The sequence below is a fragment of the Salminus brasiliensis genome, chromosome 1 (assembly GCF_030463535.1).
Source record: "Salminus brasiliensis chromosome 1, fSalBra1.hap2, whole genome shotgun sequence".
Lineage (NCBI taxonomy): Eukaryota > Metazoa > Chordata > Actinopteri > Characiformes > Bryconidae > Salminus > Salminus brasiliensis.
The window spans coordinates 91,996,573-92,021,201 of NC_132878.1; the positions used below are offsets into that span (position 1 = coordinate 91,996,573).

General features: G+C 38.6%; 1 protein-coding gene across 2 annotated transcripts; it reads right to left on the reverse strand.

Moving 5' to 3' along the window:
• Positions 1-433: 433 nt before the first annotated feature.
• septin7b (septin 7b) lies at positions 434-23,601 on the reverse strand. Of its 2 annotated transcripts, XM_072692434.1 has the most exons (14): positions 23,466-23,601; positions 23,126-23,228; positions 17,634-17,740; positions 15,233-15,333; positions 14,166-14,300; positions 11,031-11,148; positions 9,443-9,535; positions 8,886-8,982; positions 8,544-8,595; positions 8,042-8,167; positions 6,096-6,116; positions 4,038-4,173; positions 2,380-2,525; positions 434-1,330 (listed from the first exon to the last, which is right to left on the reverse strand). In XM_072692434.1, exons 2-14 carry the CDS (start codon positions 23,133-23,135, stop codon positions 1,291-1,293), a joined length of 1,182 nt encoding a protein of 393 aa, XP_072548535.1. In that variant the 5' UTR covers positions 23,136-23,228; positions 23,466-23,601; the 3' UTR covers positions 434-1,290. The 2 variants fall into 2 exon arrangements, with proteins under 2 accessions (XP_072548535.1, XP_072548537.1); XM_072692436.1 differs by lacking the exon at positions 6,096-6,116 and having other exon boundaries at positions 23,466-23,597.
• Between the last annotated feature and the right edge of the window lie 1,028 nt (positions 23,602-24,629).

Here is a 24,629-nt window from a genome sequence, read left to right on the forward strand (position 1 = left end):
AGCAGCAGATCCTTTAAGTCCTGTAAGCTGTGAGTTGAGGCCTCCATGAGCATCAATGACTCTTAGGTGCCCATGACCCTGTACACACCCGCCAGCTGGGAGTAACGTGTGTTAATGGGGCTTAGAAGCGCCGCAGCTAAAACAAAGAATCGGAACTGCACAGGGATTAAAATAGCCTATACCCGATCCATCAAAATATGCTTGGATCAGTGGGATATCCCTAGTATGTATGTGATCAGGAGATCTTTTTGCTGAGGGTTATGACTCTAACTAATGTGTTTAGGTTCCTAAAATCTTTGTACAGTACTGTATATAATCTAAAATATATAATCTGCTCCACTGTCATTACAGAAACACATGAAAAATATTCACATCACAATTATAGAGCCAGATCTCAGATTGTACTCAATGTTAGAATACATTATTACCTCAATCCATATCACACGTTTATTAAGTGACTGTACAATAACAAATGAAAATAAAATATCAAAAATACAGGAGTACATAACCAAAGAGGGGGGAAATATGTTGTAAACTTGTAAACTCGAGCTTTTACCGCAGAATACAACAGGTAAGGTTATGCATGAACAGGGTTTACAACCTTATCACAGCAAATGTCCAAGGAATACATTTGAACCGGTCAATTCTCTTACAAAACTGCTCTGTCGAGTTTTCTAAAACATAGAAAAAATATTATTTTAGCTGGCTCGGGATACATATATATAGATATATATATATATATATATATAAAAAATAAACTAACTGAAATATTAATGAAGTTATATGAGGTGGTCCAAGGATAGTGACTAAACAAAACGGCATATATTTTAGAAACACTTTCAAATAACACATACAAAAGGTTTTGCTCATCACTCCCATGTAAGATTTGTACGGTTTATCAACCTGCTGTTAGCGCCCGTTGCCTGGAATGAGGTTTATGCATACAGAAATCAAAGAGGTACAGTCGTTTAGATAAGATATTCTTTGTGACATCTTGGGAATTTGAGGAACTGGCGTCAGTAACTACCAAAAACAAAAATAGTTGGACAGTCGCATATAAATGTGGACACCTGCTTTTAAATGGTAAAGGATATAGAGTTCGGGATATATGTACACATTTTTAAGGGTTTGGCTTGCCTACGGTAAGGCGGACCTTAGTCCACACCCAGCTGTTCACCTCCAGCAGAGTGAGCAGGCGACACTGAGCCGCACTGTGCAGCACTGACTGAAGGCTACGCAGATAACTGGTCTGGAAACGATGGAAACAACCTGGTCATCTTGCACATGGCTTTAAAATATCTTCCCTTTCTTCTTGTTCTTCTCCAAAGTCCTGTGGGGAACAGAGAGCATGCTCAGACTGTTAAGCTTTTACATTAAAAAAAAAAACAAAAAAAAAACCATAACTTATGAACTGCTGTTTAATAGTGTGGAATCACTACATTAGGGTCCAACATCAACACTTTAGCAATATTACGCAAGTAATGTCAATCTGATTTCCTAAAATATAATTCTCAATTCCCAATATCATAAACCAGTTTCCTACAATATAAATCTATTTTCCAGTATTATAAATTGGTTTCTAGTGATGTAAATCTAATTTCCTGGGTATTATAAACTGGTTTCCAATAATAAAAATATGTTTCACAGTTTTATAACCTGGTTTCCTACAACATTAATTAATGTCCCAGTTTTATATACTGGTTTCCAGTAATATCAATCTGTTTCCCAGGTATTATAAACTGCTTTCCTACAACATAAATCTATTTCAGTAATGTAAATCTAATTTTAGTAATATACATCTTTTTCTTTTTCAGTTTTATAAATTTGATTTCAGTCATACAAATGTACAATAATACAAATTGTTTTTTCAGTAACATAAATCTATATTTAATATACATCGGTTTCTCAGTAATATAAACATAAAATAATGTATGTAAAACAAAAAAATCCAAAATAACTTTTGGTTTCAAAATAAATGTCTTAGACCGTATTAAACATTACATCCATGTCCTTCTATTGTAACTCTCTTATTTAAACACACAAGACGAAAATAAACTGACAGGCCAAACCTGACCGCAACAGACTAAGCAACTGATAGATTTGATATAACAGTATGAAATTAATAAGCATGAAATATCTAATTGGTTTTAATTTGAATTATTTTGGTCCAGCTGCTGCCTGATGAAATAGTGCTGGAAAGAAGAATTTTCATATTTAATAACTACAGGTTGTAATAATACAAATTTAAGTGAGTAACAGGTCTGTAAGCATCAGTCTGTAAATCTAAAGACTTTCGGCTAATGCTGAACAGTAGCGGACACCAAATACTTTGATTTATGCAAACAAGTACAGAAAAGTAAGTGTTGTAAAGAGGCAAACCTGGATGCATCGAGTTTCTGCTGCTCTAGGAGGCGCTGTTGAGTCTCCCAGTTGACTCTCTCCTCCTCAAACTGGCGTCTCCTCTCCTCCAGCTCCTTGTGCTGCGCCTCCAGGTTCTTCTTCATCTGCTCATGACGCCGCTGCAGCTGGAGAGGGAAACCGAGCACAGTGAGGCGTGGGAACGCTTTCAGGGTTTAGGGCCCATGTTACTACAGTCTTAACGCTTTGGTTTGTGGCATTTATATGAGCCAAGTCAAGGATTTTGAAAAAGGTGCTTTAAATGGAGTAGGAGTCTCACAGTGCCAAACGCCAGACTGTGACCCAGTAATCAAGTCATTTGTGTGATTTTTAACATGAAACCTTTTTTCTTCTTCTTCACCAGCACAGGCCTGCAAAATCTAGTTCCTGGAAAGTCCATCTCATCCTGCACAGTTTGGTGATTTCCCTGCATAAAAGTACCTATTAAACCCATTAGCGAACTGCCCAGCTGCCCAGTGTTTAAGGAAGCCCTCCAGGACCTGAGCTGAACAACATGCTGACATACGAAGCCACAAATAAAGACACAATAAAGTTTGAACTTTTTATTAAGATAAGATAAGATAAGATAATTCCCACTGTGGGACTAATAAAGGATTATCTTATCTTATCTTAATAAAAAGTTCAAACAGAAAAGGGTGTATGGATGCCCATTCTTGTCAGATAGAGACAGTATGTTCACATTTTGACCTGCCATATTAAAATATTATTATATACTATATAATACAATATAATATAATATAATATATAATTTTAGAATTATATATAAAGTTATAAGTTATATATAAAGTTAAAAACTAAACTATTAACCTTATTACTTAAAACTTAGGAATATAATTTCGGGATAGTAAGGACCTATGTCAATATATTATAAAACATTGAGGAAATGGGTAAATGATACCAGATACAACTGAAATTACATTAAGCTATTTTATTAATTATTTTAAAATACTAAATTAAACAAAAATAATATTGAGATATCAAGTCATAACCTTGAGAAAAAAGAGATACAGAGTCGTAAAGTTGAGTGAATAAGTTCTTATTTTAAGATACTAAGTCAACAACACTGAGTCATTATTTTGAGATACTGAGTCAAAAAAGGTCATTCTGAAATACTAATTCAAGAATCAGAAAATAAAGTTCTCATTCTAATAGACTAAATATATATATATTTTTATATATTTAAAAAGTATATATATATATATATATATATGTTTTTTTAATATAGAAATATATATTGTTTTTATAATAAAATATAATACAATTCAAAACAATTTAGATATTTTTCTCAGATGCTAAGACAACACAGAGAGTCATACATTGTATGAGTAAATAAATAATTGACATACTAAGTCAAGAATTTGAGTACTTGGAATACAAATTCAAGAAGAGTAATTATTTTTACATAAGTAACAATTTGAGAACATTAGTAATTATTAAGTTAAACTAAAAAAATATTAAATCATTATTTCAGGACATGCAGTCAAAATGTTGAGACACTTATGCCCTAACAAACAGAAGGGAAAGGGCTCTACAGTGAACATTAAAATAACAAAGAAAAAAAACCCAGCTTTTCCACCGGATTCAGAAGTGAGCGTTATAAAAGAGCTTGCTATAAATACCTCAGCCTCAGAGTCTTTCAGCTTCTGGATCTTCTCCTTGACTTTCATCTCAAAGACCTGCTCCATCTCCATCTCCATCTTCTTCATCTTGGTCACATGCTCTCGCCTCTCCTCCTCCATCTGGGCCAGAGGGCTCCTGGAGGATGCAGACCATTGGCACACACATACTTATAAATAACAGTAACAAAACATGTATAGCCTCCATACTTCAAGGATTCCTCATCTACTCATCTTCGGGGATGAGAGAATGAGTGGGGGTGGTGGGGGGTCTGTAGAGAAACCAACACCCGCAGGAGAGCAGACTGGGCAACTACTGATCATGCAGAGCTCTTTGTCCTTAACTCTAGGCACCAATTCTGAAGTCAAAGCTCTCATGATGAGCAGTGGACAGTTTTACTGAGGAGGGGGAGACGAGGGAAGAAAAACATCAGTCAGTGCTTCAGCTCTTCCAGGGGGCAGCAAGTCTGGAAGCCAGAGGAACAGAGGCTAGAAAGAGGATTCCATGTTAGGAGTGAAGCTGGAGCTGAAGCTGGAGCGCAGATCTGAGTTAGTAGACTGAGCAGACAACAGCTGAGCGAAGCTTTTGACTGAAATCTATCCTACAGCAGCTGTGCTCTGCACAAGCCCTCATAAAGCAGCTGATCCATACAGAGATCTAAAGAGCTGGGTAGTATAATGGGCAATAACTGTATTAAATATTTCAGCAAAAACACCTCAACGATGATAAACACACTAAAACCACACAGGTAAAGTTATTAACGTTGATATTAATTACTATTAACACGGATTAGTAAATTAATTAACAGTGTAAATGCATTATTTGCTTAAAAAGCTGAAAAAGTACCATATTCACATAGGATACACTGATAAAATGCTTGCTTTTTTAGTTGATTAGATCATTAAACATTAAAAAGCTCATCTAAAACAGAAGCTGTGCTTTCTAATATCCTGATCTAACCATCTAGCCACAAGCCAACATGCTATATCAATACAATGAAATAATACTCCACAATATGCAATACTTTATATGGCTGCATCTTTAGAAATAAGAAGAATAAGAAACATTAAGGAAACAGTGGCTAAACATACAAAACTTTTAACTTAAATATAAAGGGTTCTGTGTACTTCCCATTCAAATAAACAGGTGAGAAAATGACTCCCTAATGAAGTCCCCTAAGCTTTTCCCCCTTTTTTTTTTAGCATTTAATATGTTAAACTCAGAAAACAACCAGAATCTGTATTTATATTCTCTAATTTTCTTTCCTTTTTTTATTTTAAACATAAAACATGTAATTTGACCTGTTTATATCACCCAATATTACTAAGTATCAGTAATCATACGCCAATGTGCCAAATGCACACACACAGCTTAGTCCTCTAGTCCTCTAGTCTAGTCCTCTGTGGAGAAACTCTGCCGATAGAATAGGACACTCTGGAGCAGAAAAACATGAACCTATTGGCACCACACCACCAGGCGTGGGCTAGAGGGGTATATTAAAGCCCCCAGCATTGAGCTGAATGATGGAATGATGGATGGTGGTGCTCCATCCAGTACTTTTGGGATGAGTTGGATGGGGTGGTGATTATTCAACATCCTGACCTCACTAACACTCTTGTCTTTATTTATTCATTTCTTTGTTTTCTAAATACCCTTGATTTTGGAAGAAAAGAGTGAGCAGGTGTCCCAATACTTTTGTCCACATAATGTATGCAATTAACACATTAAACATAATAATACTGATAATAAATGTCTTCATTGCTCATATTTATACTATCATCACCCAGCTCTACTAACCTAGTCATTCTCTACAGAAGCTCTCCTGTAGTACTCCAACTCTATCAGAAGTACAACCACAAGCATGGCTGCAAAGCTGGTGCAATGAAGGAGTCTGCGTCTAACATATTACTGCATAGACCTTTTCTCAAGCTTGCAGAAAATAAGGAGTGAAAAACATCCACCACAGACACCAGGGGGCACCGTCACCAGTGGAGGAGACACATTGTGTAATACACAGGGCTTTGGGGAGAATATTAAAAAAAACAAAAACAACCACTTACATGCCTTCGACCGAGTCAACTCTACAAAACAAAAACACACAAACTTAGCATGCCAAAGTCAGAGCGTTCTCCAAGAAGGAGCAAAACAACAAGACAGCTAAATCCAGTCAACGACAGTGAGAACGCTCTGAAGTAGAAAAACAACCAAGATCAGTCAACCAAAATTGGAGTGTGTTGCCGGTGTGGTTTCCTGTCGCAGGCACGTAGTAAGCCTTCAGTTAGTGATGATTATAGCAGCTTACTGGCTGCTGCAGGGCAGCAACATGTGTGTGTGTGTTAGTGTGAGTATGTGTGTGTGTGTGTGTGTGTGTGTGTGCACACAAGTGAGTGCTTGCGCATGCGCAGTACTAGTGCATGAACAGTTTAACCACTTTTAAATGTGATTGGCTTTGCAAATGAAAAGGGTTAGAGAGCCAAATTACAGGAAACGCTGCAGCATCAATCTGAAGGAGAGAAAGTGCTGACTGGATGAGGAAGCTACATAACCAAGGGCAGAGTTGAGATCATTAGGAACGACCGATTACTTAAAAACATAATACTGACTCCAATCCGTTGTGTTTTGGTGAAAGAAAATGAGAAAAAGAAATCAGCACATAATCCACATGTGTAACACACCTAAATGAAAAAAGACTATTAATTAATGAAAGCTAAATTACTAAAGTCCACTGGTTTCCAATAGCACTCATGAGCAGCACTTGGGTTTTTGCTTCTTCTTTCTCCTAGTGTGTGCCTTCAGAACTGTCTGCAAAAGTTTTGCAACATTGGTGGAGCAGGATTCAATCCAGCTCATGAACTAACATTTACACTGACGAGGCAAAGATAAGCAAATGATAATTAAGTCGGACTGTTTCTAAAGTGATTTGGTAAATGTGATGTATTTCTAAAAATGTAATCCATATTGTAATTCTAATTTTGTCCTGCTACTCTAAAGTAATTTTGGAAAATGATTGTGTAATTCTAATTTGAAGTAATTAAAAAGTTCTTCTGGAAACCTGTATTGTAAATCCTAAAACTGCATTCTCATTCTAAATTTGTTACAATTCTAAAGCACTTTTGGAAATTAGTTTTGACATTTTTAATTTGTATAGTAATTGTAAATTTATATTGTAATTGAAAATGTTTAAAGTTTTTTGGGGAAATGTATCCTGTAATCCAAGATTTCCCTTCTTATTCTAAAACTGTATTTCAATTCTTAATACATTTAGAACATTCATATTGTAATTCTAAATCTGTAGATAATTTGCATTTCAATTTTAAAGTTCATCTGGAAACCTGTATTGTAAATCCTAAATTTGCATTCTCATTCTAAATTTGTATTACAATTCCAAAGCACTTTTGGAAATTAGTATTACATGTCTAAAATGTGTATAGTAATTGTAAATTTATATTGTAATTCAAAATGTTTAAAGTCCTTTTGCAAAATATTATATATATTGCATATTCTACATTTTCATAAATTGTCCATATTATAAAATTGTATTAAAATATTTAGCTTAATAAATAACTTATATTTAGAATTTATATTGTAATTCTACATAAGTAAATAATTTGTATTTCAATTCTAAAGTAATTTTGGAACTTTATATTGCAATTATAAATTTGTACCTCAATGTTTAATGAATTTTGGAAATTAACTAAATTAATTAACACTAAATTTGTACGCCTATTCTAAATGATTTTTTCAGAAATAATTCTAATTCTAAATTTGGATTTTAATTCTAAATTTTGTAGCAGTAGTAATTTTTATCATTTATAATGTCATTTAAAATTTGTATTTCCATTCTAAAGCACATTTCTGTATTCAGAATTCTGTAGTGTATTGTAATCCTAAATTTGCATTTTCTTGTTAAATTTGTATTAGACTTTAAGTAATGTGGGAAATTTATATTTTAATTCTAAAATGTACATTTTTATGTAATAAATGAAATAAACAATCAAACACTCACTTGGTGAGCTGGCCTTTGTTCTTGTTGTTGTCCATTCCGTTGCAGGTGACAGCGGCTAGTTTTCGGCTCCTATAGTTCTCATAGTGGACGTTGTTTGTTACGTCCTTCAGGTCCTGCATGTGGGTCCTGGGAGAAGAAAAAAGTGCTTACATGAACAAAAGGAATGCTTATACTCCACAGGTGAACCTCAACTAGCCAAGCTTTTCACCATTACTGCCACAGGCAAGAATTCCTTAGCCACTTATACACTTTTCCCGAACAGTGCAGGCTGCAGGCGTGTTTAAAAAAGTGAAAAGAAGGAAGACCATGTTCTGAGACCAATACAGGCAAGCTGTATTACTTACATGGTCTTACAAAAGAGATTACCTGGATTACACTGTAAATTGCAAGTAAAATCGAGCAGACAGAAACCTTTAATCTTATGGTATCTTATATTAATTATAAACATAAGGTGTTTACAGATTACTCAATATTTAGAAGATATCTGAGATATATTGTCTACCTGATGAGCATGTTCCGTAGAATAGTGAAATCACAGTGGTCCCCATTTTCAACTGTAGGTAAGGAAACACATTTGTTGAAAAGAAGAAAAAAAACCTATGCAATGTATTTAGCCATAATTACTCATTATACATATTTAATAATGCATAATAATTATTATACACCAATTACCTAGTTCTTACAGAGTGTAACTGTCTAATTACATAAATACACCAATTACTTCTTTAGCTGAATATATATTAGAATGTAGCTTGTGTGGTTCAGGCTCAGTGTGCAAATGCAGAAGGCTTTAGTCACGTTTAAGGAAGAGCAGGTGTTATTGTGAGCGTTCTGGGTGGCGTACCTTCTGCTACCCCCCACGGGTACTGCCTCCCTCTAATCTTCTTCCCGTTCACCTCAATGATGGTGTTGCTGCCAACTACAGCCAGAGGCAGCCGATCCTTCACACACAGACACACACACATACAAACACATGAGTGAATGCATTTAATCTGGCTGCTACACAGAGCTCAAAGCTTCACACACTTGTAGTTCACAGGCATACACCATATGCTGTAAACGGTGTTCCCACTATTCACAACAGCAAAGTGCTTACTGTGTAGTTATCTATATTATCTACTTCTTACAGAAGTATATCGTCACGGTTTCCAAATCTCAACTTTAAAGCGGGAGGAACAAACTTTCTTCACTTTTAATGGAAGTCAATGTCAAGATTTTATTCCAAGTCATTGTGGAGCATTTCTATTGGTTAAATTATTATTAGGGTTAAACGCAACATCAAGAACACCCATCAGATTGATATATTTCATAAAGTGAAAAAATGGACATACAATGTTTTGGGTGACAGTGACGATAGGCGGTTAGAGCTTAAAAATGAAAGAAATTGAACTAAAAACATACTTTAATCTTTTTCACAAGCTTGTTCTCCTCATCATCATCAGTCTCTGGGAACTCGTAGATTTTGATTTTGTGCTCTTGGATTTCCCGCATGATCTAAAAAAAGAAAGAAAGAAAGAAAATTAGTCCCAGTTTTTGGTAACAGCACAAACTCAGGGCCTGTCCAGGCAAAGACAACGCCAAGTCAGGCTTTATTCAGTTCTGTGGATTAAAGATGAATCTTGGGAGTTGCTGGAAGATGAGAAGAGGGATGGAAAGATGGTCATTTTTAGTTTAAGAACCCCCAACACAAATCAGACAGAACAAGAACAAGGCATACCAGGAATGTGTGTTTTTTGTTTTTACATGAAAGTGACTCACACTGCCTTGTAGGTCTGCGTTAGGAATACGTTAGGGATGAAACAATTTACTTATAATTATATATTTATATTAATATATAAATAGAATAATTTATATATTAATTATATATATATTATGAAAGATATGATTTATATTATGCACTCATACAAGCGCAACACACTAACACACAACCACGTCACTGCAGTGCTAAGAATGACCCACCACCCAAATACTACCTGCTCTGTGGTGGGCCTGTGGCATCCTGTCCATTAAAGAACAGGGTGAAAGGATGCTAACACACACACACATATATATATATATATACACACACACACATACACACACGCACACACATAAAATATTATATAAAGTTGGAATTAGCAGTGGATATGCTAATAGAAATGCTAATATTCTTCTCCCAAACGTTCCTCACAGAACACAGGTTAGATATAATCTCTGTGGTCAGGAAGACCAGGTTGGGATTTAGGCCTTTCTCTCCTGCTGAGATAATACTCAAACAGATGGCTCCACACCCACAGGACAGGCAACTCTGATGCCAACCACACTCCTGAGTCGTATTAGCAATAGATTAGAAGAATTCTAACACAAGTGAGAGAACAGAGACTACACTGTACTATGGACTATAAAAGTATTCGGACACCTGCTAATTCATTGCTGCTTCTGAAATCAAAGACATATACATATATACACACATATACACATACACACACACACTCGACTGGGACAAGCAACAAGAGGTTTAGGATGTTGGTGGTGGATCATCACCCCAACTCATTCCAGTATTGGGAGGAGCACCATCATTCTAGAGAACACAGCTCAATGCTGAGGAGCTTTAAAGGATAAAGGATAAAGGTGCACGTATTCGTCACTGTACAGCGTGGACTAGCCCACACCTGGCAGTAGGGCAGGGTATCAATAGGTTTATGTTTATCTGCTTCAGAGTGTACTATTCTTTTAGACAAGCTGTGTCGTGTGCGTGTGTGCATTTGCACATCTGTGTCAGCAATGGGCTCAATGTCAAGTAGCTGAGTACATTCATTATTAGGAGTGTCCACATATTTGGGCATATAGTGGATCTGGGATGATGTGAAAAAGACAACAGGACCATGTCATTCCAAGAGCTTCACATGATGCCAAATGTTTTCTTAAAAATAACTAAAAATAAGATGAACTTTCTGTGCTGTACAACTGAGGGAGCTGGGATGAAGAGAGAGTGTGAGTGAGAACCTACCTGTTTCTTGAACTGTTGGCACTCTTCTGGGGTCAGGGTATCCGCTTTGGCAATCAGGGGGATGATATTCACCTTCTCGTGCAACCGTTTCATAAACTCAATGTCCAGCGGCTTCAGCCTGAGGGAGAATCACATTGATTGATTTATATTAATGGGTCAACAATGAAGCTTTCACACCAAATATAGGTATAAAAAGGTGTCAGACAGACATGTTTTTAAATTTCAGCAGTGATTTCAAACATATACAGCCTTTAATTTCAGGTATACAGGTCTCTATCCAGTCAAGTTGCCAGAAGCCTGGTTTTGTAGGTTGGCTGGAAAAAAATACACAGGGGCTTTGCCAAGACTGCTGCAGAGTGGGCAGACTTTACAGTTAGAGCTGAAAGCATTATAGAGTCGATACAAAACAAAGACGAGCCGGCAGTATATCATTAGTGCTCGACTAATGTAAAAACGATCACCAAAGCCCATTTTGAGAAGCTAACATAAAATAAAATAAAAAATGTAAAATGATAAAAAGTGCAGATAATTTAGTGCAGTAGGGCAGAGTCACCTAAACATATTTATCTGGAGTTCAATAAACACTTTATTAAACATTCAAAACATGAACGGAAACATTTACTGATGAACATACATCTGTTGATGCTATGCTAATAAACCAATACTAACAAACACATACAAATGTAACTGGGATTAGATTAGCATCAGTATTAGGAAGGGGTTTCAATGCAGTAAAATATAGATGGCTTAGTGCAGTCTTCTTCAAGAGTTTAATAAACACAAAAAATCTTAAGGCCTTTTTTCCAAATCAGCAGTTTTTACACTGATTCCCTTTACATAGGGCTCTTGTTTCGGATCCCGATATCGTCATGTTAACAGCTGGATATCGCACTGTGTAACAGTAGGGAAAACACAAAATTGTGCAGATCATGTGGTCTCCAGGACTGACTCTGGGACCCAGGGAAACTCTGGTGTAAAACAAGCCACTTGTGAATATCAGTGCTTTAATCACTGCCTCAGCCAAGAGAAAGCAGCAGTATTCCTGTGAAGCAGAGTTGGCCTGAGGCTGAAATTAAAGTGACCTTTCCTCTTGGCCTAACTGTGGGTGTGTGTGATTTCCTGACAGTTTTCAGCTGAGATAACAGTTGACCAAAGCTAGCATTATTATAGTCAGCATTCAGAGGCATCAGACACTCGCACCTCAGCTGAAGGGACATGAACTGACCAAGTAAACCATATCTGTGCACCTTACCATATATATGCACCAATGAACAGGTCTGCTACCTCAGCAGCACTTATATATTTGCTCAGTGAAGGTCTATTGCAGAGCACCACTCTTTATTGCATATTTTACACACACACACACACACACACACACACACACACACACACAAACACAAACACACACACATTCGTATTAAATAAAAAGCCTCTTGAGTAAAATAGGCCTCAAGAAGCTATACACAATTCCCCAGGCATTAGGTATGTGGTTAAAAACACAGTAAAGACATTATCTTTATCTGAACCATTATCCGTCCATAAGTGGTGCATATAAATGCCCATAAACATCAGGAAATGGGTGTGTCAGGGTGGTAATTTTGCATGTGGCACGCGTCCTTGGCACTTTGTGCTTAGATAAAACACAACACAGAAGGCTGTTTAGTCTGGAGCCGGAGCATAATCATCTAGGTCTGTCACAACTGTTAACTTTTTGCTGCCGAGTAGCTGTGATATGAATAACGCAGCTTGGAAGTGTCCATTTCAAATGCTTTGTTTTGAACACTGATTAATAATGATTGTGCATAATTGCTAACTTCAATAAATACAGCATCAGCAGCTAAAATATGCAATCTCAGCAGTTAAACAGCTCCACTAATATCACCAGGACATTTTTATCAGTTCTCATTTTCCAGATGTTTCCATGACTGGAAACAAATTTCATTTTCAGGTTTTATAGGGTTTCCAGATGTTTCAGGACATGTGAGAATCCTGTCTAAATAAGGGAGTCAATTAAATTAATGAACGCATTCAGCTACTTTAACCTGCACCCATTGCTGACATAAATGTGCTTGTCTAGTCCCTGTAGAGAAGTACTGCCAATTGAATAGGACTTTCTTGAGCAAATTAACATGAACCTATTGGCACCATGCTGCTTAATGTCAGGTGTGGGCTAGAGGGGTATAAAGCCCCCCAGCATTGAGCTGTGGAGCAGTGGAGGAACTGTGTTCTCTGGAATGATGGATGGAGCTCCATCCAATACTTTTGTGATCAGCTGGAGTGAGTTGATGATAGGTTAGGGATGAGGTGGGGGTGGTGCTCATCAAACATCCTGATCTCACTCTTGTTGCTGAATGCATTCAAATCCTCACAGCAATTCTCCTCCAAAAACTAGTAGCAAGCCTTCCTTGGACTGTAGAGAGTATGATTAACTTTTTTTTTGTTGGTAATACTCCTGATTTAGAAATAAACAATGAATAAGCAGGCGTCCCAATATTTTTGTCCATTTAGTGGGGGATCGTGAGTCTGCAGTGTAGCAGATGATATTGTATCTCACGTTAGGTGAACCAGTCAAATAAAAGAGCACGTCTCATTGTGTAGTTTAGCTGGTAGTATTAAAGCAGCAATATGAGAATTTATATGTTGCTCCTTTGGGCTGATGCGGTAGATGTGACACACTTCTTGCGAGAGGTCTAATGGAGCTCAAAGGTTCATAGTGCATTACCATTGTAGCAGTATGGAGTGGGAATGAGAGCCATTACCCCATTACAGTCAGTGTACCATCAAAGTCATTCTGCAGCTGTTTTTTTTTTTTTTTAAGGTAAAATTACTACATAGTGTTGCTTTAAAATCACACATCTAAAAAAACACAACTCGCCTATTATGCTGCACATAAATACTACTTGTTGAAGTGTGGATATATCAACAGCAAAAATGCTTAAAATACCCACCCCTGATTCACACTAGAAAAGTAAACAAAGTACAGTCCAACTCAGATGACTGATGGCTAGACTGGATGAAGAGGTAAAATAGGGCCATTATGTGAGGTGCTTAAGACACACCCTCTAAAGAGCTAAGCGACTCTTTCTCTGTGCTATATACACACACACACACACACACACAGACACACACACTTACCCATGCCCTGAGGGTGCGATGAAGTACAGACAGCAGTGGACTCTGCTGTCCGGCATCTGCCGCCTATTGACACGAGACTCTGCATTCAGGTAATCCTCAAACTTACTGTCGATGTGATCGATGACTGGCTGCCAGCTACACAACACAGAACACACAGTAGGTTGAGGGCAAGCAGCGTAACACACATACACATTTACACTGTCCAGTATGCGTCCAGTTTCAGCTGTATGAGATTTTTACGGTATTACAGTATATACAGTTTTACAGTATATACAGCATTTCTACTACAGTTCTTCTAATTATTTAATATTATTTGTATTACAATTATTATTATTATTATGGGTTAACACTAGAAATAAAAAAAAAATTATATTAAATAAATAAATAAATAAATAAATAAATAAATGTATAGAAATGGGTGACATTCTCCGTTTGGTAGCATTTTTTCCCTTAATACCAGTACTACACTACTCTACACATTATGACAACCAGCAATTTTCCTACCACATGTACCTAAAACTGCTATGCCACTGCAACCCTAAAGTCTAAGCTGCTTTAAAGTCCTTTACATCTACAAAACATGGGATTTCATAATGCCATAATAAATACAACTACACCAAGGCCTCCTTTTATTAACAACAGCCATAATGCACAATATATAGTTTATAACTAATTACATCAATACTAGCGCTATACTGATCTCCAAATAAGTCTTTTAAACGAAACCAAGTCACCCCCCCCAATAATTAAAAACTGAGAGAGATATCAGGGGGATCATTTGCTATAATAACAGGTTTTAATGAAGTCTGAGTCACTGTGTCAAATAAAAATGATGAATTTGCATCAAACAAACCAATGAATCATGAACTGAACAGACTTGGTCAGCTCAAAGATTCACACTCCTTACAACAAGGGATATCGCAATCGTGATATGTAGCAATGAAACCATTGCGTTGTACTTTGTCCACAGCATTCAGCCCTTATTTGTATTGCAAAATAGGATCACTGTAGATTTGTGAGTCGTGCAACCACCAACCCCTCCCAAATGTCATCATGAACACACTCACCAGTTACTGTTGTCTACGGCATCTCCAAACCCTGGAGTGTCCACTGTCGTGAGCAGCAGCTGAACTCCGCCCTCCTTCACCAACACTTTGGATTGCTCTACCTGAAACACAAAGCATTCAGCATTTATAGACCAACCATATAAACAACTATATCAATCCTATATACTATATACACACTCCTGTGCAGAGGTTTCAGGCACCTACACACACACACTATTTAAAACCGATCTCAGCAGTAAATACGTTTTCACTGTAGAAACTCCAGATCCCATTAGAAGAGATGCAGCTAAACATAAATACAGTAAAAAGGAACTAGTAGTAGAAAGTAGGTGAGATCTTGTGAGCTAGTCTGACGAACAAAGATTGGTTCCAGATTTCTCCTGGACGCCTCCAGCCAGAGTGTGGATGTGTTCAATTTAAACACTATAACTAATCACTAATAGCTCTAACTTCCCCGTCTGCAGAACAAGGGAATTTATACACTTCTCCAGACACACTATCCACCCAAATACAACAAAAAACCCCTCTTTTACTATGCTCCAATGGTTTATACAGCCAATCAGACAAATTACACACCCATTTCCTACATCCTTTGATCCAGTTTACAGCCTCAGAGAAGCTGTGTCTGCAACAGAAAACGGATCTGGGCCCATTTTCATAAAACTTTCCATAGTGCTGATCTAGTTGACCTGTTCCGGTCAGTAAGCTTAAAGCTCAGTAAGCTCGAAGATCAAATGAGAGAGAAATCTGATCCTAGATCAGCACTTAACAGATTTATAAATCTAATTCCTCATTAACCCAACAAACCTGTGTGTCACAGATTAACTTCAATACATTACACACATCTCTACAACTTCCTATCAGACACCTGACATTGGGTCAACATCAGCAGAAGATGCTGGACGGGATATCGGAGGGGAAATAAAAAGGACGAATCACATATTTAGCCTGGAATAGCATTCACTCACACTGCGTGAGGCCATGTTAACGGTGTTTCTTCCCGTGGGGTAGAAGAGTGTTTGAACAGGCCCCTGTCCACATGTATTTACAGAGATGAGATTGGTGGCAGTCTACGTACGGTGTGCGTCAGCAACGTTAGCCTAGCATCTTCCCTTCTAAACTAAAGAAGCACTAAAGAAGTCAAGACATTGGACAAGTCTTGGCGGGTCGACTGCATCTGGGGAGCAGCGATCAATCATGTTCATTTAATTTCATTTTCCATCAAACTATCTGTTTCAGTCAAAACCAGCTGCAGTCAAAACCAGCTCATTTTAAATCTTAGTAGATTGGAGAGGTTGATAGACTAGACAGACACCCATATCCACCATTAGTGCTGGACACAGATGAAATTTGGCCCTCCATGCAGTGAACACACACACACACACACACACACTACTGATCAAGTGCACACACTGTGTGTGTGTAAATGTTAGCACACGTGCCCGGAGCGGTGGGCAGCCATTGCTGCAGTGCCCGGGTATTGAACCCACAACCCTGCCATTAATAGCCCAGAGCTCTACCCGCTGAACCACAACTGCCCCAGTACTCAAGACCAATACCAGGATTGGAAAAGAAACAGTGGCACCATCTCTCCAACAGGTGCCATCATTCTGAGCTGGACTCCCATATGCCATTATCTTAACCTGGAAACCCCCATCAGAGGGGAGAAAAACATTACAAACTCAGGTGTGACACTCAGAAAAAGCTGACACTCTCTCCTGAAGCTGCAAGCAGTAACATGTAGCACAAGGCAGTGTACCATTACTGTGGTATGCTAGTGGTGCAACAGTCTAAAGGAGAGAGGACCACCTTACTGAGCCGAAAAGCCAGGTAAAAGTAGGGTTGCTCATGACTAAGGATTTTCTTAGGTGACTAAAAGGTCAAGTACAGACCACCCACCCACAGACAGACAGACCGACCAATAAATAGATGGCATTTCTGAAAATCACGGGACTATGAGGACTAGTTCACTTTGAAGGACAGTAAGAATTCTTTTACTACATCGGGCAGTCATGGCTACCCCCCATTACACACAATGCCACCACGCCAGGAACGAGAACGCTAACTGCCAATTCTGTTACGTCAGCTAGCAGACACTAATGAGCGTGCAGGGAGGGGCCATCCTACCCACCAATTAAGCCAATTATGCTCTCGAACTTGCTCTTCTAGCTGTAGCACCACTGGGATCAAACGCACGTTCTGATGATGATGGGGCTAACGCTCAGATGGTTGCTTTGCTCAACTGTATGAATAAATAAATATATAAATAGGCTTAGAAATAAACGCAACTGGTTTGCTGAGAATCCTTTTTTTGGCTAAGAATGCTAAGAACGCTCAGCCCTGTAGGGAACACAGAGGGTTACTCCTGTCCCCATGAGCACTGAACATTTTTGCCCAATACCTGAACAGTCTTCTTGACTCTATGCGAAGGCCCTGGGTAATCTGAGGAGTACAGCTCCGTGAGGAAGAGGGAATTAATCAGCGTGGACTTGCCCAGACCCGATTCACCTGAAATTGAGAAAGGAGAACAAAAGGAAAAAAACATGTGTAAGTTCACTTTAATTATTATATTACAGCAGCGATTTCCATCCCATTTCATCATAACAAGAACGTGGCCCGAGGGAAGCTCGGCTTTAAATCATCTGGTAATCCTATCAGGAATAACAGAGTTGACTTGTATCTCGATTCAGTCGGAGGCCTTCGTGACCCTTCACAAACAAGCCTCCAGCTAAAACCTCAAGCCCAGACTACAAATCTTACAGTTCTTGTAGACGCACAGATGGTCCGTTTGTTGTGGAGAAAGGCCTTGAATGTGACCTCAGAGAATCATTAATCTAATGACAGCGTGAGCAGTGTTCAGCCCATGCCAAGGCACAGAATGGTCCTTTTATACGTCTCGTTCTCGATGCCTCTGTGAGGTGCGTTGGTCTCGCTCCTGGCAGAGAACGAGAATAACTAGATCCATGTGAGAGGACATAGCGGCGGACCTCAGAAGATCTGGATGCATCTTTGAAGGCCCGATGAGGGATTGCTGAAACACCACCAAGGACAAGCACTGTTTGCTAACAGAGTGCAGGGCAGGTGGTGTGCTGAGGTCCTGTAGTTGTATTTGCTCAATGCGGCTCTACTGTATTTGCAGCCATCAGTCTTTGGGTAATCACACATGAAGTTACCAGGAAGGGAGAAAGCTTTATTTGTCTTGGTTGGCTCCTGCTGTCTGATTCTGGTGCTCTGCTCTCCCCTCTCTGATGCTTTACTTCTCTGACAGCTGAGCTGACACCAACACACTTGCTTTCCATGAACGGATTAAAGAATAAAACATGAACAATTGATAAAATAGAGCAAAATACACTGTATGGACAAAAGTATTGGGACACCTGTTTTTTCTGAAATCAAGGATATTAAGAAAGAGTTTATCCTGCTTTTGTTGGAGTGACCATCTCTCCTGTCCAGGGAGGAAGCTTTCTACTAGATTTGTCGGATGACCACATCCCACCTCATCCCAAAAGTACTGGATGGAGTACCATCCATCATTCCAGAGAACACAGTCCCACTACTCCATAGCTCAATGCTTAATACCCCATTAGGCATGGGGCCAACATGTTCATGTTTACCTGCTCCTATTGCTCCCATCGGAGTCTCATTCTATTGCCAGTACTTCTCTACAGGGACCTCCAATATCCAATCCAGCATATTTTGAGGGTATCAACCCAATACCAATACTGGGTATCAAACTAGTGCTCTATCCCTACATAAAACAGGTATGTGCTAATCGTTATTGTGTACTTATCAGTTGTTCTGGTTTTCAGAAAACCAGCTAAGGGATAAAATGAGGGGATAAAATGTGTTGATTTTGACTTCATTTCCAAGAAACTAAATTTTCCAGTAGTAATATTTTATCTAGGCTGTCCCCAAATATCTGATGCATTTTATTCTGTGGTAATACAAGCAAAAGATTATTGGCTCATAAATGTCTGTGTATGACGTGTAGAAATAAAAAATTACAGAACATTTGACCAGGACCACAAGCGCATCGATACAGTGTGTGCTTAAACACAGCCCAGACAGTGAGTGGAGGTCAGCATTTAGCTACACAGACCTTTATCTGTGAGCCCTCACACACTGACGTTAGCACATTAACCAAGGTTAATTGGTCCTGGCACGGCTGGTGGCAGACTTGGCCATGCTCCACGACTGAACACGAACACTGTAAGAAGTAGGTGAAGTCCACCGGCATTGAATTCCTGTCACTAAATCAGGGCTGGCCAATACAGACAACATACTTAGGCCGGGGTTACACTCAGGACTGGCAGATAATTGCTTAAAACAAATACAACAGTGCCAGACAGAGGTTTAGATTTGAGCTTACACTAAAGGCCCAGTGATTTTGCCCACTGATCTGATCTGAGGACCTTAATGATGAGTATCGGCCGATGCTGACCTGATCTTTGTGTTTCTATAAATTATACAGCCACATACTGGACACACAATGTGTTGCTAATTAATAAGAGAGTTATAAAAAGAGGGTGGTACTCCCGCAGAAGTGTATTTCCTCACATAGTTTGGGCAGTGTTGCCAAAAAAGGCAGAAAATAGGCCAACATCAGAAAGGAAAGTGGCTCCAGAACCACAGATATTATGTGATATTAAGTTCTCAAGGTCAGACTCTAAACTGTTCTGGTACCTTCAGAGATTGCTCCTGACTGCTTCAGGCTGTGCAATAATGCTCATTAATGACCCCTAGAGGATACCAGAGGCAGCTCTACTACAAAAACAGAGGTAAAAACAAAGGATTGGAACAGGATTGAGCTTAAAATAGCCGATATTATATCTTTTAAAATATGTCTAGTGTGGCCCAATCCCCTGGATTGTATTGAGGCATCCTATAAAAAAAAACAAAACAAAACAAAAAAAAAACCAAAACTAGCCTTGCTGTTAAGTCTTGCTCAATTAACAAATGATATCCTGCAAAACCAAGGCTGGCCAATATGGTAAAAACACTGTACCACGATATTTAAAGACTTTTTTCACGGTACACAATATTTATCACAGACTTAAAACATCGGTAGCGGCACATTCTTATACACTACTATTCAGACACTCTCCCGTCGACAGTTATTTTTATTCAACATCTGCTGCTTTTCATTGAAATTAACCCAGTCTAATTACACTATTAGTAATGAAACCTGCAGCTGATCAGTGCATGTTTATCAAGCACTTACAGTCTCCTCCATATGCTTAGGAACGCATATTGTTACCACTATACGAAATTTATCACGATATGAAAAAATTTCGCCATACTGCCCAGATCTATGCACAACCCCATCCTAAAAATCACACTGAAGCTCAAAGAACCAGAAAGCTCTGCACAATGAACCACAATGATAAGCACATAAATCCCAGCTGTTTCAATCTATGGATTAGATCCCCGGAGGACAGTACAAGCCACGGAGACATTGAAAGAATGCCCTGAACACAAACGCTTGATGACCTAGCTCTGTCTACTGGCCTGGAGCACAGCTAACAGCACTGATTCAAAATACCATCTTTTAAGCTGCACTCGACACATTTCTCAGTCTTAGCTGGGCTCGATGCAGTTGGCCATGCTGCTCTATAAACACTAAAACCATCAATTTCATGCCCGGCCTCTGAAAACGCTCCAAACTGCTTCAAAGACATCAAACGAAATAAAAACTCATGGCTCATTAATGAGGAACTGAACCCAAAGTTTCGGCTGTTCTCCGGTTTTTCATTCGAAGAGAAATGCTTCCAGCATTAGAAAGTTTATGGGTGGTGTTTTTGCTAAAATGCAGATGGGGAGATGTGCCTCAGGTGAAAAATATCTGCTCCTTGAGACATTATCTTCAAAAAGATGACTGTGAATTATGCCATTAATAAGCTGCAACAGTACTACCATTCTGTTTCTGTGCTCAGCTACGCTGTATCGGACTATTAATTAAATGTCTTTTTTTAAGTGTGAATAATTTAAACTACAAAGTGGGGCGCAAAAGTACAAGAGATGCAATGATTTACAAAATCTATTAAATGCTATTCATAAAAACGGTGCGCTGGCATCAAGAAAACCCGTGAGCAGTGATAAAAGGTGACAAGTTCATAAAGCAGGACCTGTAGCTTTATTAACCTAAAAACTTTAGTGATGCAAACATGAAACTTCTGGTGCATTCAGACGCCAAAATACAGGGCTGACTGCCCATCGCTAGAGCTCTACTGGCTCCATGATAGCGCTGGGCAATATGAGGATAATTTTTAGTTTATTTTGTTGTCACATCGTGACCAAATATTGTGTATTGTGAAAAATATGCTATAATGCTCATTAAAACCCTTTTAATAGCAGCTAAAATTCGTGTTACTTGTACCTGGATACCTGAGACCAATATTCCTTTCCAGATGTGGATTTCTGAAATTAACCAATGTGTACCCCTAGAAAAGATTATACTTTTTTTAACTATATTGCAAAGGACTCCTTTGACCATATCGACTGACCTAGGGTGATGTAAAATACTTTAACTAAATGTTAAAGTACCAATTATACTGAAACATTCTGTTTTACCAGCGGGAGAACCGGCACTGAAGAACCCGTTTAGAACTGTAGTACACACACATGCTAGCTATAGAAACCCTAATCACACACACTCACGCACATTCACCCACTATAAATCAGTTATTACACACCAGTAGACCAACAACCACATATCAGTACACTCACTCTCTCTCACACACACACACACACACACACACACACACACACACACACACACACACACACACACAGGAAGTGATCAGACTGCAGTGTTGTAAAGGAGCTGAGAGCTGATTGGTCAGGGAGGAGATCAGACTGGATTATTAGATATTAAACACTATAAAACAGTGATTTTAAGAAAAGTCTCGACTAAACTAAATCAGTCAGTCCAGAAAGTCTGATTATAGAAACTGATACTGAAAATAAAGGGATTTTACTGAACAGATTAATCAGCAGCTCATCTGATCTAAACTGTGTGACTGGATTCTTATTTATACAAACAAAAAGATTGGATCGGATCAGTATCAGCTGATACTGAACATTAAGTGACTGGGATTCAATTGGGAAGCACATAATCTGCTCTGGACATCCCTATTAAAACCTCTATTTAATCTACACTTATGTTTAATTTGGGTCTCAACAGTTCTTTATCTTTTGCTTAAGCCTTATTTATGATGATCCATTTATTTGTAAATTCTGACTATATCAGAGGGCACCGCCATCCTCAAGGGAGGGATGGTGCTGAGCGGTTGAAAGCCAAGTGTATTTTTCTTCATACCAACCTTATCTTCAATCTAAATTTCTTACACAAGCTGCCTCCAGTTTCCGCAGGCAAGGGAGTTTAAACGCAACCCTTTACTGTTTTAAAAGCAAGCGCCGTGCCTAATAATAATCAGAGTGCTGAGACACAGTTTAGCCCAAAGTCACTCTTCAGATCCGTAATTCCACATCTAAAACTCCAAGCCAAGGAACACAGCTACCAGATCCAGCCAGTAAACTGCTTGAAGTGCGAGCGTTTCGACGTCAGCCGTTATTATTCAATTCCACCTTGAAAAACAGTCCTACTTTCAAATAACGTCGTTTTTTAAAAGTGAAGCAGGATGTGAAATCACTGCCTTTCAACCCCGGCTTCCTGTGTGGTTATCCTGACAGCATTTAGACTGAATGTCAAGAATGCAGTCACCCGGCTGGCCAACGTTCAAATCTAGACAGGAAATTCAAACTGCACGCATGTGCAACGAACACCGGAGTCATCTTTTACAGCACACACCGCTTCGCTACAGCGCTGAACGCAGCGGACACGTAAACCTAAAGTTATGATGTGGATCAAATATTAAAAAGATCAATACTTACCCACAACCATTAGCGTGAACTCGAAGCCGCGCTTTACGGACTTTCTGTAAACTTGGTTGGGGAGGCTTGCAAAGCCCACGTATCCCTCCAGGTTCTTCTGTTGCTGCAGGAAAGTCAGACAAACACTTTTGATCAATGGTTTTTTTTGGTTTTCTGATTTAGCTAATCTCCTGGCTTTCCACACCATTAAAACAAGCAGGACAGCCCTGTGCGAAGCACCGCAGGCTGTACATTCTCTTTCCGAACACAGAGGAGATAAAACGTGTTTACAATTCTTGCACAATTGTGTCACATTTTCAGGGCCATGTGTTGTGTTTAGTGTTTAAGCTGAGATACTCACTGCTATTTATTCAAATCCCAGCAACGTCCGGTACAGGCCAAAGTTAATGTGGTGAAACACAGCCGTCAAGTGATGGTTAGCATGTCCCACGGTCCGGAATGCAGCGTTTTTCCACGGGAAGAAATGAAATGGGGAAACGAGAGAGAAATATTAGTGTTGCAGCAGCATGACTTATACAATAAAGCCAGACTGGAGACCAAGAGCAAACATCACTGCAATAAATTACGACTATAATGTAACTGAATGGTAAACAAGTTGACAATAATCAAAAGTAGGCTAGTGAGCTTTTTACGGCCTAGGCTGGAAGACTGTGCTCTATTAAAGTCGCTGTCTGACAAAAACTTTGTATGCCCAAAACAGCCTCTTCAGGAGCAGATAAAGGAAATTATATGGAAGTCAATGTAAAAGATTTATATATGGAGAATTTCTATTGGTCCATTTATCGAGAAACTCTGAGACAACGTAAAGAACAACTTTCATACTATGTTATGTTAAAAGGTGAAAAACGCCAACATTTGAAATAAGGTTTCTGCATGATAGCATGGATGTGTAGAATCCTGTACTAATTATATCAATATTCAGACACTTTGCACATTAAAATAACACAAAATAAGACATCCAGTACTCTTTAAAGGTAAGTTATTCAGTGTGGGTTTGGTGGGAAAGCTTCTTTCCAGTGAAAACAGAACAGACGTCTGAATGGTTCACAGTGGTGGTGACTGGAATTAGAGGTCTTGAAGAGTTTAATACTCCCGAAACCCCCTTATACTGCAAGTTACAATATGAAATGATTATGAATAAGATGCTTTAAGACTGAATGAATGTTTGATCACATTTTATTGTGAAGGGATACATAAAAGGTGTTCTTAAACAAAACAGTCCCTAAAGAAATGTTGACTATTAAGATTTACCACTATTTTACTACCCTCAGAATTACATAGGGACAGTAATCAAAAGCCTATATTTGAGCTGTAGACAGATAACGGTCAGATATTCTGCACTGTTTACTGCACTCTCAACCATTGACAAATCAGTGGAATTTCCCTTTAATAAACCCCACCACAGCTAAAATGAATGAAAGCTAACGAGTAGGGTTTGGTTATCTAATGTGCACAATGCTAAATGCCATCTACTAGTGTTCATCCACTGTAAGAAACGTAAGCA